This window comes from Rhamphochromis sp. 'chilingali' (genome assembly GCF_963969265.1).
Source record: "Rhamphochromis sp. 'chilingali' genome assembly, chromosome: 6".
Lineage (NCBI taxonomy): Eukaryota > Metazoa > Chordata > Actinopteri > Cichliformes > Cichlidae > Rhamphochromis > Rhamphochromis sp. 'chilingali'.
The window spans coordinates 22,366,976-22,379,476 of record NC_137933.1 but is presented as its reverse complement, the minus strand read 5'-3'; the positions used below and the strand labels follow the sequence as shown (position 1 = coordinate 22,379,476).

Genomic DNA, 12,501 nt, shown 5'->3' with positions numbered 1-12,501 from the left:
ATGAGGCCGTTCAAATAAAAATAATTTTCCTAAACTTCACACAGTTATAGCAAAATATAGTATTCTTTTGGTTTTGGTGGCTGTAGGTTTGGTTGCCCTCGATTTATAAAAAGAAACAGTGCTTGAGGGCCAAAACGAGCCTCTGCTGGAGCACAGAGCTGTATTTGTAAACTCGAGAGGGCCCACGCCCATGGATGTATCCCGCTCCTGCACGCAAGCGCAGTGACACTCCTTCTGTCAAACATGGCTGTGCTTTGGAAGAAGGAAAAATGCTGAATTGTGTTGGTAAATCTCGGGAAAAGCGGCAGACATGGCTAGATTGGCTGACTATTTTACTGTCGTGGGATACGATCAGGAGAAAGCCGGTAAGTTTGGCTCTCAGATTGAGCTGGCGGAGCTGAGGTTTATGTCCAGGCCGTCAGTCAGTGTGTGTGTGATGATGTTGATGCTAGATAGCATTGCGCTAGCTTAGCCACACGGCTACAAGGCGAGACTGGGAGATACTTTTTCTTCCTTTTTGGTTTTTACCCCCTCCTCCTCAACCAGCCACACGCTCAATCCAGCGGGCGTGTGTTTACACAGAAAGCACACGCCTGATGTTAAGTCACCAGTGGATGTTTACACACGAGGAGTTGGGATATTTGACTTGGATCAGCTGAAACTTCTCGTGGATTCAGAAAAAAAAAAATCTGTCACATCCTGCCCTGTTGATCGTGAACCTGTTATCAGGTCTAAGGGGCCATTCAGCCACATAAAACCAAAATCTAGCTCCTCCTTTATCATATTTGTGTGCTTACTCAAGCCAGGTCAGGATTGCTATTGGTAGCCGGTTTTGCTTCTATGTTGTGTATTCTTTTTTTTTTTTGGGGGGGGGGGGACGCTTGCTGTTGCACCTCAGCTGTCCTGCATGCTCTGTTTCCGGTCTGTATTTACCCGCTGTAGCCACATTTGTCAGCGAGTTGTTGTGTTGTATTTATTTATTTATTTGCTGGAAGAATGCTGAAGTGGTTCATGATGGGCGTAACATTATACAGCTGCAACAAAAGGGCAGTGCCTGCTCTGGGCCAGTGTCCTTTTCCCTCCTCTTCCCTCTCCACTGCTCCTCATGCTTCCACTTACAAGCTGTACCTCAGGTCCAGCCTCGCATTCTTTTCATCCAAGACAGGAAACAGCTTTGCACACATTTCCAAGCATTCATAGATAAAGCCATGAAAACATCTTGGCATTGCACGCATTGTTCGTGCTGTGCACAGGGCATGAATGGTACTACAGTTTATCACTTCTCATGATGCACTGTTATCCTGTGAAAGTGATGCATAATGAGCTGCCTGGAGAAAGTTTAAAAAACTGATCTAATCTGCATTGAGGATATAAAAGAAAGTTTCCCGGCCACTTTTTCAATGGCATCCGTTCAGTGCCATGTGCTTTCAGAAGGGGGCTGGAGCAGCTGAATCCCCTCAGTCACCATCGCTTGCTATGCATAATAGGTAAACAGTGCTTTTCATCAGCTCTGTGCACCCCGGCGCCAACTGACAAATGAATATTTTGTGCTCCGGGGACAAAATGTTCCTGGCGTCACCCGAAGAGTCTGAATGGATTCACATTCAGATGGTCTCGCCACAAGAAGACGCAGGGGCCACGAGTTAAGTCTTTTCTTTGCCTGCCTCCTGATGATGAAGAAGTTAGCTGCAGGGAGAGAGAGGGAGCTGTAAAAATCCACTAGCATGAGTTGTGGCTGATTATGTCTTATCTCTGTGGAAGCCTCTCTGGGGGACAAAAATATTCCTGAAGTCCTGACTGAATTGTATTCCTATCGGGTGATGGTTTGGACACCAGTCCTGCAGGAACGCCCGTGTCTGTAAGCAGCAGAACTTGAAAATCGCACTGCCTTCTATATTTGTTAGGAAAATAAACAGATGAATTCTCCACAGCGATGACTTGAGTGAGAAGAGTGTTTTCATTGAAGGCATGCTATTCACGGTAATGTGCAGCAGCTTGTCTAGACGGCAGATTTTTCCTGGCTACCTCGCTCATTAATTCAAACCAGGGATCCCTACATGGGTCATCATTAACCCTCCTGTTCTGTGCTGGCATTTGCTCCACTGCCCTGACCCACTTCTCATTGTTAGATTACTACGAATGGATCTGCTAGAAATAACACAGAGCCCACAATCTGTTGAGTTTTAGGCTGGCTCACAGTTTGTAGTAAAATTAGACTCCAGCTTTTAAAATAATGAATTGCTGTTGGTTATTATTGTAATAGTATGACATTAATGCTTTTAAAGTCAGGTAAGTATTTAAATTGGTGGCAGTGGAGCTTTTCTAATGCAAGCTCATGCATGCAAGTACGTAAGGCTGAAGTTGCAATACCATACACTGTATTTTTTGTTTACCATAATTCCACATGTATGCTGTTGTTTGTTACTTAGGTCTGCTTTTTGTTTTTCTTTGGAATCGCATGACCCAGTTTCAGTAACTTGCTTAAATTGCTGTTTTATTTCTTTTCTGTGTCCCCTGAGTGTCAACATAAATCCAGCTAGACTATTTGTGATATTTTCATTACCAGGCAGATGACCCAATTCATGAAATATAGTTCAGATCACACTTATTGTGCGATTGGTCCACCAGACTGAAGTGATTTAAAACAAGCAATAAAACACTGAAGTTTGGCCCCTTCTAAATCCAGAGTTTGTTGCTGTTGGTTGAACCTATAGCTGGCACACACTTTTGTCATTTACGTACCTCTGAAATATAAAAAATTATGTGCAGTCGTCAGTCTGATAGCAAGGAATATAACCGGCAGATTCCTCTTTTAGAAATTGGACCTGAGTCTGTGTCCCTGGGGGCTAGTGTCATGAGCCATAAACCCTGGAATTATTTTCACGAATGAGTTGGAATGTGAAAGCGCCTCGTTTGAAGGATGCAGCCTGTATCGAACCCGCAGTGTATCCTGGCTTTTTCCTTTTGCATTAAGGCGCTGTTTCCCTTTACTGGCAAAGGTTTATATACGGTTTGGCATGCGGTTCCCCATAAATTGCAATTTGCCAAGTGAAAAAGAGACATCTGCCCAGCTGCTTTTCTGAAACAATTTATTGGTGGTGTATCATAACTTTTTATTGAATCAAACTGCTTTTGGAATGTGTTTCACAGACACAGAGCCCAAACTCTACGGTCTGGATTTTCGAGTTTGGACATTGGGCAACGGCTTATGTAACAAGCACAGTCCTGGAAAAAAACAAAACAAAGAAAGAAGACCTTCCATAAGAGCAAAATACTTCTATCTACTGCTATCTTTTAAAGATAGGATAATGCTATTGGTACCCTGATAGATGCAAGTCTGCAGCTTTAGATGTGTGATTATCAGGCATACTAGTAATATGAGTCCACGCAGCCATCTGTTTTTGGACTCTTCCTTGTCTGAGTTGTGGGGACAGCAGTCCAAGCAGAGCAGAGCTTTTCCAGCTAATATGTGGAGATACAGAGGCATTCCCAAGCTAGCCGAATTGGGCCTCCTCTCGCTAAGGTATCCAAGAAGCATCCTAGATGCTCAGACCTCCTAAACTGGCTCTTTTTGAGGAGTAGTGGCTCTCCAAAACATCCAAAAAACATCTTCACCTGATCACTGATAATACCCAGAATACTACAAAAAAAATGTCCATCACGCCACTCTTGTGTTAATCTATGCACGGTCTGAAGCATGTGTGTGGGAATGTATGTGAATGTTTTACTGTTATATCTTATTAGTATTTTAAGTATTCTATCTATTTTATTTATTGCATTTTATTGTTTTATTTATATTTTGATATTGCTAGGGATGATGCAATGATCGGGGACCATTCTTAATTTCGTTGTTCTCATGACAATGACAATAAAGTTTCTGATTCTGATTCTGATTCTGAGACACCCTTCACAGGAAGCTTATTTCTGCTTTTTGTATCCATACTGTTCAGGTCACTTGCAGCTCATTTCCATCAATGAGTTTAGAAATGTACATAAACAATTCTCATTCTCTAATTCTCATCCCTGCTGCTTGGCACTCGGCTGCAAACCTCCTCTCCTCAAGCTGGAGGTCACTGCTCAGTGAAGCCACAAGTACCACGTCATCTGCAAAATGCAAGATTTTAATTCTGAGGCCACACACTGGAAACCTTCTGCTACTGCCTGGAAAGCTCTGTGCCAGAGTCCATCCACTTGTTAGTTCAGCCTAAGAGTGACAACTCTGAGCATAGTTAGGGAGTAGTTTATAAGTTGGAAAAGCTTTGGGTTCCGCAGTATTTCCCCTCTTGGATTTTCTCTTTTAATGATGACCACAACATTACTGCACACAGAAGCTGTTTCTCTGATTACGGTGGGATCGCGGTCAGCAGAAACACATTAAGGCTGGTTTCAAGATACAGACTAGATAAGAGCATTCCTGGCAAAACAGAAGCAAAGGTTTTCTCTTTTAATTTCAAGTGGTTTTACAAGAATTATAATAATAATAGATTGCATTTATATAGTGCTTTTCGGGGCCCTCAAAGCACTGTACAATTCCACAATTCATTCACTCTCACATTCACACACTGGTGGAGGGAAGCGAGGCTGCCATATCTTGTAACCTTCCGGTTACAAGACGAACTGCCAACTATTTGAGCCACGTTGGGTTTTGTATTGTAATGTCATCAGTGGGTGTGTTGCAAAAGTTTCTTATGTTCTGTTCTATTAGGTTTACCTACATGTCTGATTAGGCAATCAGTGATGGCATGGATTCAGCCGGTTGCTGGGTTGATGAGATTCCCGTAATATCCCAAATGGGAATGATGCTCAGCTAGTTGTAAGAGTAAAATGTGGTTAGATGTAGACGTCAAATGTGTATCTCAGAGATCTCTATCAAGGATAAATGGCTGTTCCCAGCTTTAATAATAGTGCAATATAGAAGCTGTAACCTGGCAAATGGGAGAGTATTGGGGTTTGGTTTATTTCTAACAAACATAACTTCCAGTTATGCAAGAAATGCGAAGCTGCCAACTAGGGCTGCCACAAACGATTATTTTGATAGTCGACTAGTCACCGATTATTTTTGCGATTAGTCGACTAATCAGATCATCATCCATTGGACGTAAAACTACAGCTTATTGCACCAGCAGCATCTGCTCTTATATAACTATCATTAGCTTACAGCTTTAAGTGTTTAAGGTCTGTACTAACTAAAAATAAAGACAAGATGATAGTTTATTAAATTTTAATGAAATTTGCAGATTGTTTCGGTGAAGTTTAATAAACTCCTTGCTATCTAAAATATAACAGGACACCGGAGTATATTCTGGAGCATCTCACACTTCTGATAATCAGTTGTCTGCTTGACGTTTATTCAGCTGTGTAAAAACTATAACTTTAATCTCAGACAAACTGATTTACTCAGGAACAAATAAAATACAAAAAAAAAAAAAAGCCAAACAATAACATTTTAAGTTATCTAAGTGACTCATATATATTTAACCTGAGGAGTGAAAGACGGCGGTGGGTTTGAAAACGATTTGCGGGGAGTCCGGTGTTCTCACGGTGCTAGTGAGCCTAGCCCCCGGCTCGCTAACGAGCTAGTGGGTAACAGATGTCTCCGAAAACGTCGGAGCGCTTTTGAAAATATGTGGTGTCCTGATAAACTGAGCAGATATTTGAGGTTTACACAGCTACATTCTCGCCTGAAAATATGTTAAACGTTTATTTTGTGACCCAGAAAGAATAATAAGAGTAAAACCAACTAGCTGCCACCATTGTTGGAAACTGCGCTGGGCCGCGCTATGAATTCTGGGACACAGCTGCTGCTTCTTCTTCTTCTTCTTCGGGGTTTAACGGTAGCTGACATCCTTGTACATGCAATGCTGCCATCTTCTGTTTCAGTCCGTTATTACACTCTTAAATCCTGCCACTTATTCCTGCGTCTTTTGTGATCTTACAAAGCTTCAAACGACGCGTCGACTATTAAATCAGTCGTCGACGATTTTGATAGTCGACGTAATCGTGACTGGTCGACAAATCGTGGCAGCCCTACTGCCAACTAGAAAATTTGATCTAAATTGTAACTATAAACTTAAATATATTTGGAAAAACACAGTAAGTTGTCTTCATATCAGTATCATGGAAATTTTGGAAAAATAGTTAGATGGAAGTTTTTTTTAATAGGTCAACCAGCAATAATTCCATGCCAGTTTTTTTTCTGTCCAAAACTTCCATGAATTGACTTTTTGTTGCAACCTTTAACAAGTGTGTTTGTGCTGCCTTTTGAACCCACTTTCAAGGGAAGCACATTGGCCTTTCTTTAAAAAGGATGTCACTTTTACTGTTAAGAGTTTCAATCTTTTGTCCCCTTTTTTGCTCAGTTATTCGATCAGGTTGGAAATGCTTTATAAACAGCATATATTGCTGCTTCTCAGGTTTATCTTAATGGCTGTCTTCCTAAACTTTCGCTTAACTTTGCCATTAGACCATTTCTTGTTTTGCTTGTGTTGATCGGCACCACGTAGGGTTGTAGTTTCATCTACAGAATCACATCCTTTTTCAAGTTCGAGCACTATTTGACATGCAGTCATACATCTGTAGCTTTGTGGTTCCTTCTTGTCTTCTGTTTATGCCTGCGTAGTTAAGGAGCTTGTTAGAGACTGCATGAAATATAGAACTTTTCCTGGAGCTTTTTCTATTTGGAACAAAAACTTTCTTACCAGGAATTTGATAATAAAACAAATTAGGTTTGAAAAAAATGACGCAGGCAGTTTGTTCAGTGGGGCTGATTGACATGGGCTGTTCATTTTATCATTAAGTGCATATTATCACAAAAAAACAATGCTTTTACATTTATATTACTGTGCTATGTCTTGAGCTATCCTTTGTTTCTTTTTGCATAATCATACATGGAAATGGGTTGAGGTCACAGGCAGGGATAGCTCAGTAGGTAGAGTGGTGGCCCCATGATCGGAAGGTCGGTGGTTCGACTCCACTGAACGGCTACCCTGAGGTACCCCTGAGCAAGGTACCGTCCCTACACGCTGCTCCCCGGGCGCTGCATTGGTGGCTGCCCACTGCTTCACTGGGTGAATGGGTTAAATGCAGAGGAACTATTTCCCTACGGGGACTAACACGCACACATTACATTACATTACATATTACATTACATTACATAGGTCTGGGCTCTGGGGAGACTGATGCTATTCCACTGTCCGTTATTCATGTATGCTTTTAATGCAGTGGCGCTGTTGTTTGGGATTATTTTCATGCTACAAAATAAGCCCCTGCCAATCAGATGCTTCCAGATGGAATAGTATGCTGGTTCGAGATCTTCATGGCATTTTTCTGTATTCATAATTCAATCAATTTTGACAGGACCCCCTCCCCCCCCAGATCAATGGCTGAAATTCAGATGACAGAGCCTCCACTGTGTTTTACAGAAGGCTGTAGAGGCTCACTGTTGTACCTCTCTCCTGACCTTCTCTGTGCAACTTGATGATCTTATAGCGTGACAAATGCAAATTTGGACTAAGAATTTCAAATGTGTCTGCTCTAATCTGATTTTCAGCCCAGTTCTTGTGTAATTACATACCCCAGCCTTTTTCCCCTTTTCCCTTTGTTATGAATGGCTTCCACTGTGATGATTTGTGTGTGAGGAACATTAGATGGGTCAACTAAAGGGCCAGATCTGGAGTATAAAGGTGGTGATACTAAATATGAACTGTTATGATTACTGCGCCTTTTTCTTATTTTCTTTGCAGAATATAAAGAAATGAAGGATGCCTTAAAGCTTTTGCACAGTACTGAGAATTCATTTATGACAGTGAATGTGCACAGGAAGGACTGAACTGAGCTATGGGTGCATAACAGTTTGGGACGAAGACACACTAGGCCTTTATTACAAACTTTGTTGCAATATTGACATAGCTTTATCTGGAAGGCATTTATTCCTGTGTAGGTGATGTTAGATTAGTAAGCTCCACTGATGTTCAGGGATGCTAATTTCATGATGTATGTGGATTATAAAGTGCTGCCATGTGTCGTTTTTCTTTGTAAGTTATGTGGTCTGTTTTGTTGTTAGTGGTAACAAACACATTGAAAATGGTGGCTGGCTCTGTGTTTCTGGAAAACTCTTTTTTTTTTTTCTTTGTTTTTGTTTGTTTTGTTGTTGTTGTTTTTTTATAAAAATTTGCTGAAAGTTTGAGGTTTGTGAATAATAAATTTCAAAATGGGCTTGCAGTGACTTTCTCCATTTTTCTTCTAGTTTAGTGACAAGATAATAATGGTTACCAAGGACAGGAGAATATAAATCGTCTCAACATTAATCCGCACTTCACAGTTCTTTATTTTTGTCATCTATCTTAATGAGGGGAACACAAAACAGCCAGTCGTTGAGAAGATTTATAACGATTCAAGTGTTTATTTTTATTTTATTTTATTTAGAAAAGTTAATTACAGGTTACACCTTTAATATCCATCTTTTTTAATATCTGCTGTTCCAGTGTATAATTAGTTACTTGATAAAAATAAATGTTTGTTTCAACTTTAACATTTGTGACACTGCTCCTGTAATCCTGAAATCCTTTTAGGTCCCTATGTAAGCAGAAAAATTAGGCTCTCCTGCACCCTGATTACCAGTCCTTGCATTTTTCATCACCAAGAGAGACTGTCTGTTAACAAAGTTTTGAGTTTATGGCTCTTGCACTGAGTAAGATGGCAGATGTGGAATTGACTCACTTCTGCTTTTACTCTTGGATTCGCTGCCTCCATTGATTGTTTTCTTTTGGGCTCCACATTTGGCAGCGCCTCGTTTGGAATTAAACTTTGTGGTGGAAAGAACCCTGACCACAATGGGGGAGTTCCTTCCTCTCCGTTGAAGTTTAAAACTGATATGTAGGGAAACTCCACTGGCTCCTGTTGCCCCAGTCACAGTGTGTTGAAAGGTGTTAAACAATTAGAGCATTGTGATTTTTGTGGTTATGCAAATTACAGTAAAGTTCATGGCAGGAACCATTTTCACTGTGACATTTTAAGGATAAATATATTGAGACAGATGAAATGGGTTGGTAGGATACAGCTCGATCCACACAAAATACTGTAAAACATTGGAATGGGTACAGTATTGATCCCAAATAAACTCAGTGTGTATGTATTGCCATTGTTATAAACAAACTAGTCTCAAGAATTATATCAACACATGTAACCGAAGGCTGTAAAAGAAATTGCACCTAATTGTTTGATGAAAGCTAGAAAAGGGAGTAATTCTTTGGATGGAACTGCCTCCACATGCACCGCCCGAATCATGAGTAAGACATTAATATAAGAGAGCAGCACAGCTTTTAGTTTTCATGAGCTGAGTGAAAGTGGAACTGGTGAGAATTTGACTGATTAGTATATTTAAATGTTTATGTAGTTTGTAGAAACCCACTGGGGACCACTTGTCTGTGGAATATCGAAACTGGTTTAAATTATTCTTTGAGATGGAAAACAAAGCTTTCAAGCTGTGAGCAGAGAGGAGGCGGACAAAACTGTAATCCACATTTGAGGAAGTTGCTGTCATGTGAAAAGCTTTCAAAGGGTCTATGCAGGTCCTGTAAGAAACTCAAGTGCTCCACGTGATTCACCATCTTGAATCACCTTTAGAAGATTTTCTGTATTACTTTATCAAGCTCTCTCTCACTGAAGTGGCCTATGCCTAACTCTCTTAAGGTGCTAACACAGCATTTCAGCAAGGTTGAGGTCTGGTTTTTTGACTGGATCATTGAAACACCTTGATCCTTTTATTTTCAGCCATTCTTTGATGCTGTGTTTGGGATCATTGTCCTGCTACATGACCTAGTTTTGGCCATGCTTTAACTGTCACACAGATGCTCTCACGTGAATCTAGAGTACTTTGGTATACAGAGGTGTTTGTGGTTGGAAACGAGCCCAAATCATCATGCCTCCATCACTGTGCTTGACAGTTGGTACGAACTGTGTGTGCTGACATGTTTGGTTTAAACCAGACATGGTGCCGTGCATTATGGCCGGGCATATCTACTTTGGTCTCGTCAGTCCAGGACATTGTTCCAAAAGTCTTGCGGTTTGTTCAGGTGCAACTTTGCAAACGTAAGCTGTGTTGTTCTTTTTTAGAGAGAAGGTCTCTCTAATCTCCGTAATTATTCGGTCTGTTTCTAATTGTACTGTCATGAACTGTCATTTAACATGCTAACTGACGTCTGTGGAGGCTGTAGCTCTCGGGTTAGCACTGCACGGTCTGACCTTGGGATGAATTTACTGGGACTCCTGGGAAGATTGTGGTATTGTGTTAACACACAACTGAATACTCCACACCTGCAAACTGCCAAAACTTCTGCTTTTATAGTCACACTTGCTAATGACCAGTCAATTAAGTGCATTTGATTAGCAGCACTTGGCCGCTAGGTTAGTTTTTCACAGGAATTCACAGATTCTTGTGAAAACTTTCTTTTGCACTGACTGTAATTGTCTAAAGCTCCTCTCCTGGCTTTTGACCTGGGCATGACCTAAAGGGAATTTATCTTTTTGCATGTTTGTACTAAGCTTCCTGAGTTAGCTGTTGATCTCAGCTAATTATGACATCAACAGTTGTCTAATCTGTGGTACCCTTTCACCATGCAAATAAAACCAAAGCTCACTTCTTTGCCTATCTTGAACACAGGACATCCAGAACAAGTTAGTTTCCTGATCGTGGTCAACTTTGAGGTCAATCTGGGCCTCCGTGTACTACGATGATGATGTTACAGGAAAGATTTGGCCTTTTACAGAATTTGCATGCAAATGTTTTCATACAGGAGACCTCTATAGTAGCTGAGGATTTTAAAACAAGTTTATCTTCAGGTTAACTGTGACTGAGCATCGTCGACTGTGTTGCTATTCAGACAATGGGAGCTGCTCCCCACACTGTGACTGTTTGAATAAAGAAGATTGCTACCATAGCCATATTTCCTCACATCTGGAGACTATATTGTCAACCTAAACTCTTATGGATGGAGCAGATCCAGCAGAATGTTTGTGCTTAAACGATGATTATATATTCACTGTAATAGCTTAAAGTAAATCACGTTTTTAGGTTTATGCATGGAATTTCTCCTTATATTCGGGTAGTGATAGTAAAGTGACAGAAAGTGAATTAGCCATACCTGTGAACCCGTTCCAGAATGGTCCACCTGTGTAAGTGCCTGGGCCAAAATGAGGTTAGACGGTGACGTGCATGTTACGTAAACTGGCAGAGTCCACTGGTGGCCTTTTCCATACATGGTAAAATGAGCATCTGGCTGTATTTTATCAACAGTAACAGCAGGAAGATAAATCAGAAAGATAAATTGAGTTTTTTTTTTTCTTTTTAAGAGGAGAAACATCTGCTCTAATCAAGAAAGACTAACAACTTTTTTTTTTCACTTGTTGTTGGGACTGTGCTAAATCACGCAACTGAGTAATAAATTATTAGGTTCATTCGATCTAAGTCACATATTTCTGTGTGTGTGTGTGTGTGTGTGTGTGTGTGTGTGTGTGTGTGTGTGTGTGTGTGTGTGTGTGTGGAGAAAGACTGCATGAAACTCTGCAGAATGGCTATAGAATTTAATAATCCCTATAAAAATAATTTAGTGAACTGTGAGAAATGTATTCAAGTTAATAATAGAACAGTTAAAGCATTTTTTCATTCGTCCTGTCACAGTTTTCTGTTCAGTAAAATCGCCCATAGATTTAATCAATACCCAATGTAGAGTCAGATCCAATATCAAATCCAAAATATTGTATTTCTTGAGCTGCCCACAAAGCGATGGGGATTGCCACGGTGTTACAGCACTTCCGTGCCACCTCTTACATCTCCTCTGAGATAGCGACTTGAATCTTTTGCCCTTTGTGATTTGCATTGCAACTATTTACATTTATAGTCAGTTTTAAGCAACGTTTTAAACAATGATCATATTTTACATCAAATATTATCGTGCATGAGCTTCAGGCTGCTTACATAACACTCCGGGTCATTGACAGGGGCGCTTCAAACTAGGCAGTCGAAAAGTGATCATTTCGCCATCTGAGTGTGATGACTGTTTTCTAAATATTTCCACAGATTTCTCGAGTTTCTGCATTTACAAACAAAATACCTGTTGCAATTGTGTCAGTGACCACTGACCGCACTGACTCTAGCAAATCTAGAGTTTAGTTTAAAGGCGAGATTATACTTTCCGTGTCTGCTAGTATCCACTTTGGTCCTCGGGGCAAAAAAATTGCCTGGTTCAGATGTGCTAGCCTGTTGTGTGACTGCGTGGACTCGTCCGGGGAGAATATATATTCCAATGCACCAACTGAGCATGCGCCCCCAGGCGGTGGACTTGAAGGAGACTTCAAAGAAGTGTAAAAGGAATGACTACTCAGCCATTGAGTCTCCAGCCATTTGTGTCCAAAGTGGACTATAATCAAGGCGTAAGGATTGCTTAAGTGGCCGATTAGATTTGACCAAATGATGATCCTTTTTTTACGCTTGTCAAACAAATC

General features: G+C 40.7%; 1 protein-coding gene across 3 annotated transcripts in view; it reads left to right on the top strand.

The window, feature by feature from the left end:
* The first annotated feature begins 208 nt into the window (after positions 1-208).
* Positions 209-12,501, top strand: part of sbf2 (SET binding factor 2) — a 107,703-nt gene continuing 95,410 nt past the window's right edge. For 2 of the 3 annotated variants that reach the window (XM_080885023.1, XM_080885021.1), the window contains exon 1: positions 209-365. In XM_080885023.1, coding sequence (XP_080741149.1) covers positions 311-365 — 55 coding nt within the window. In that variant the 5' untranslated portion in view covers positions 209-310. The remainder of the gene's footprint in view (positions 366-12,501) is intronic. The other variant, XM_080885022.1, reaches the window with a different exon arrangement.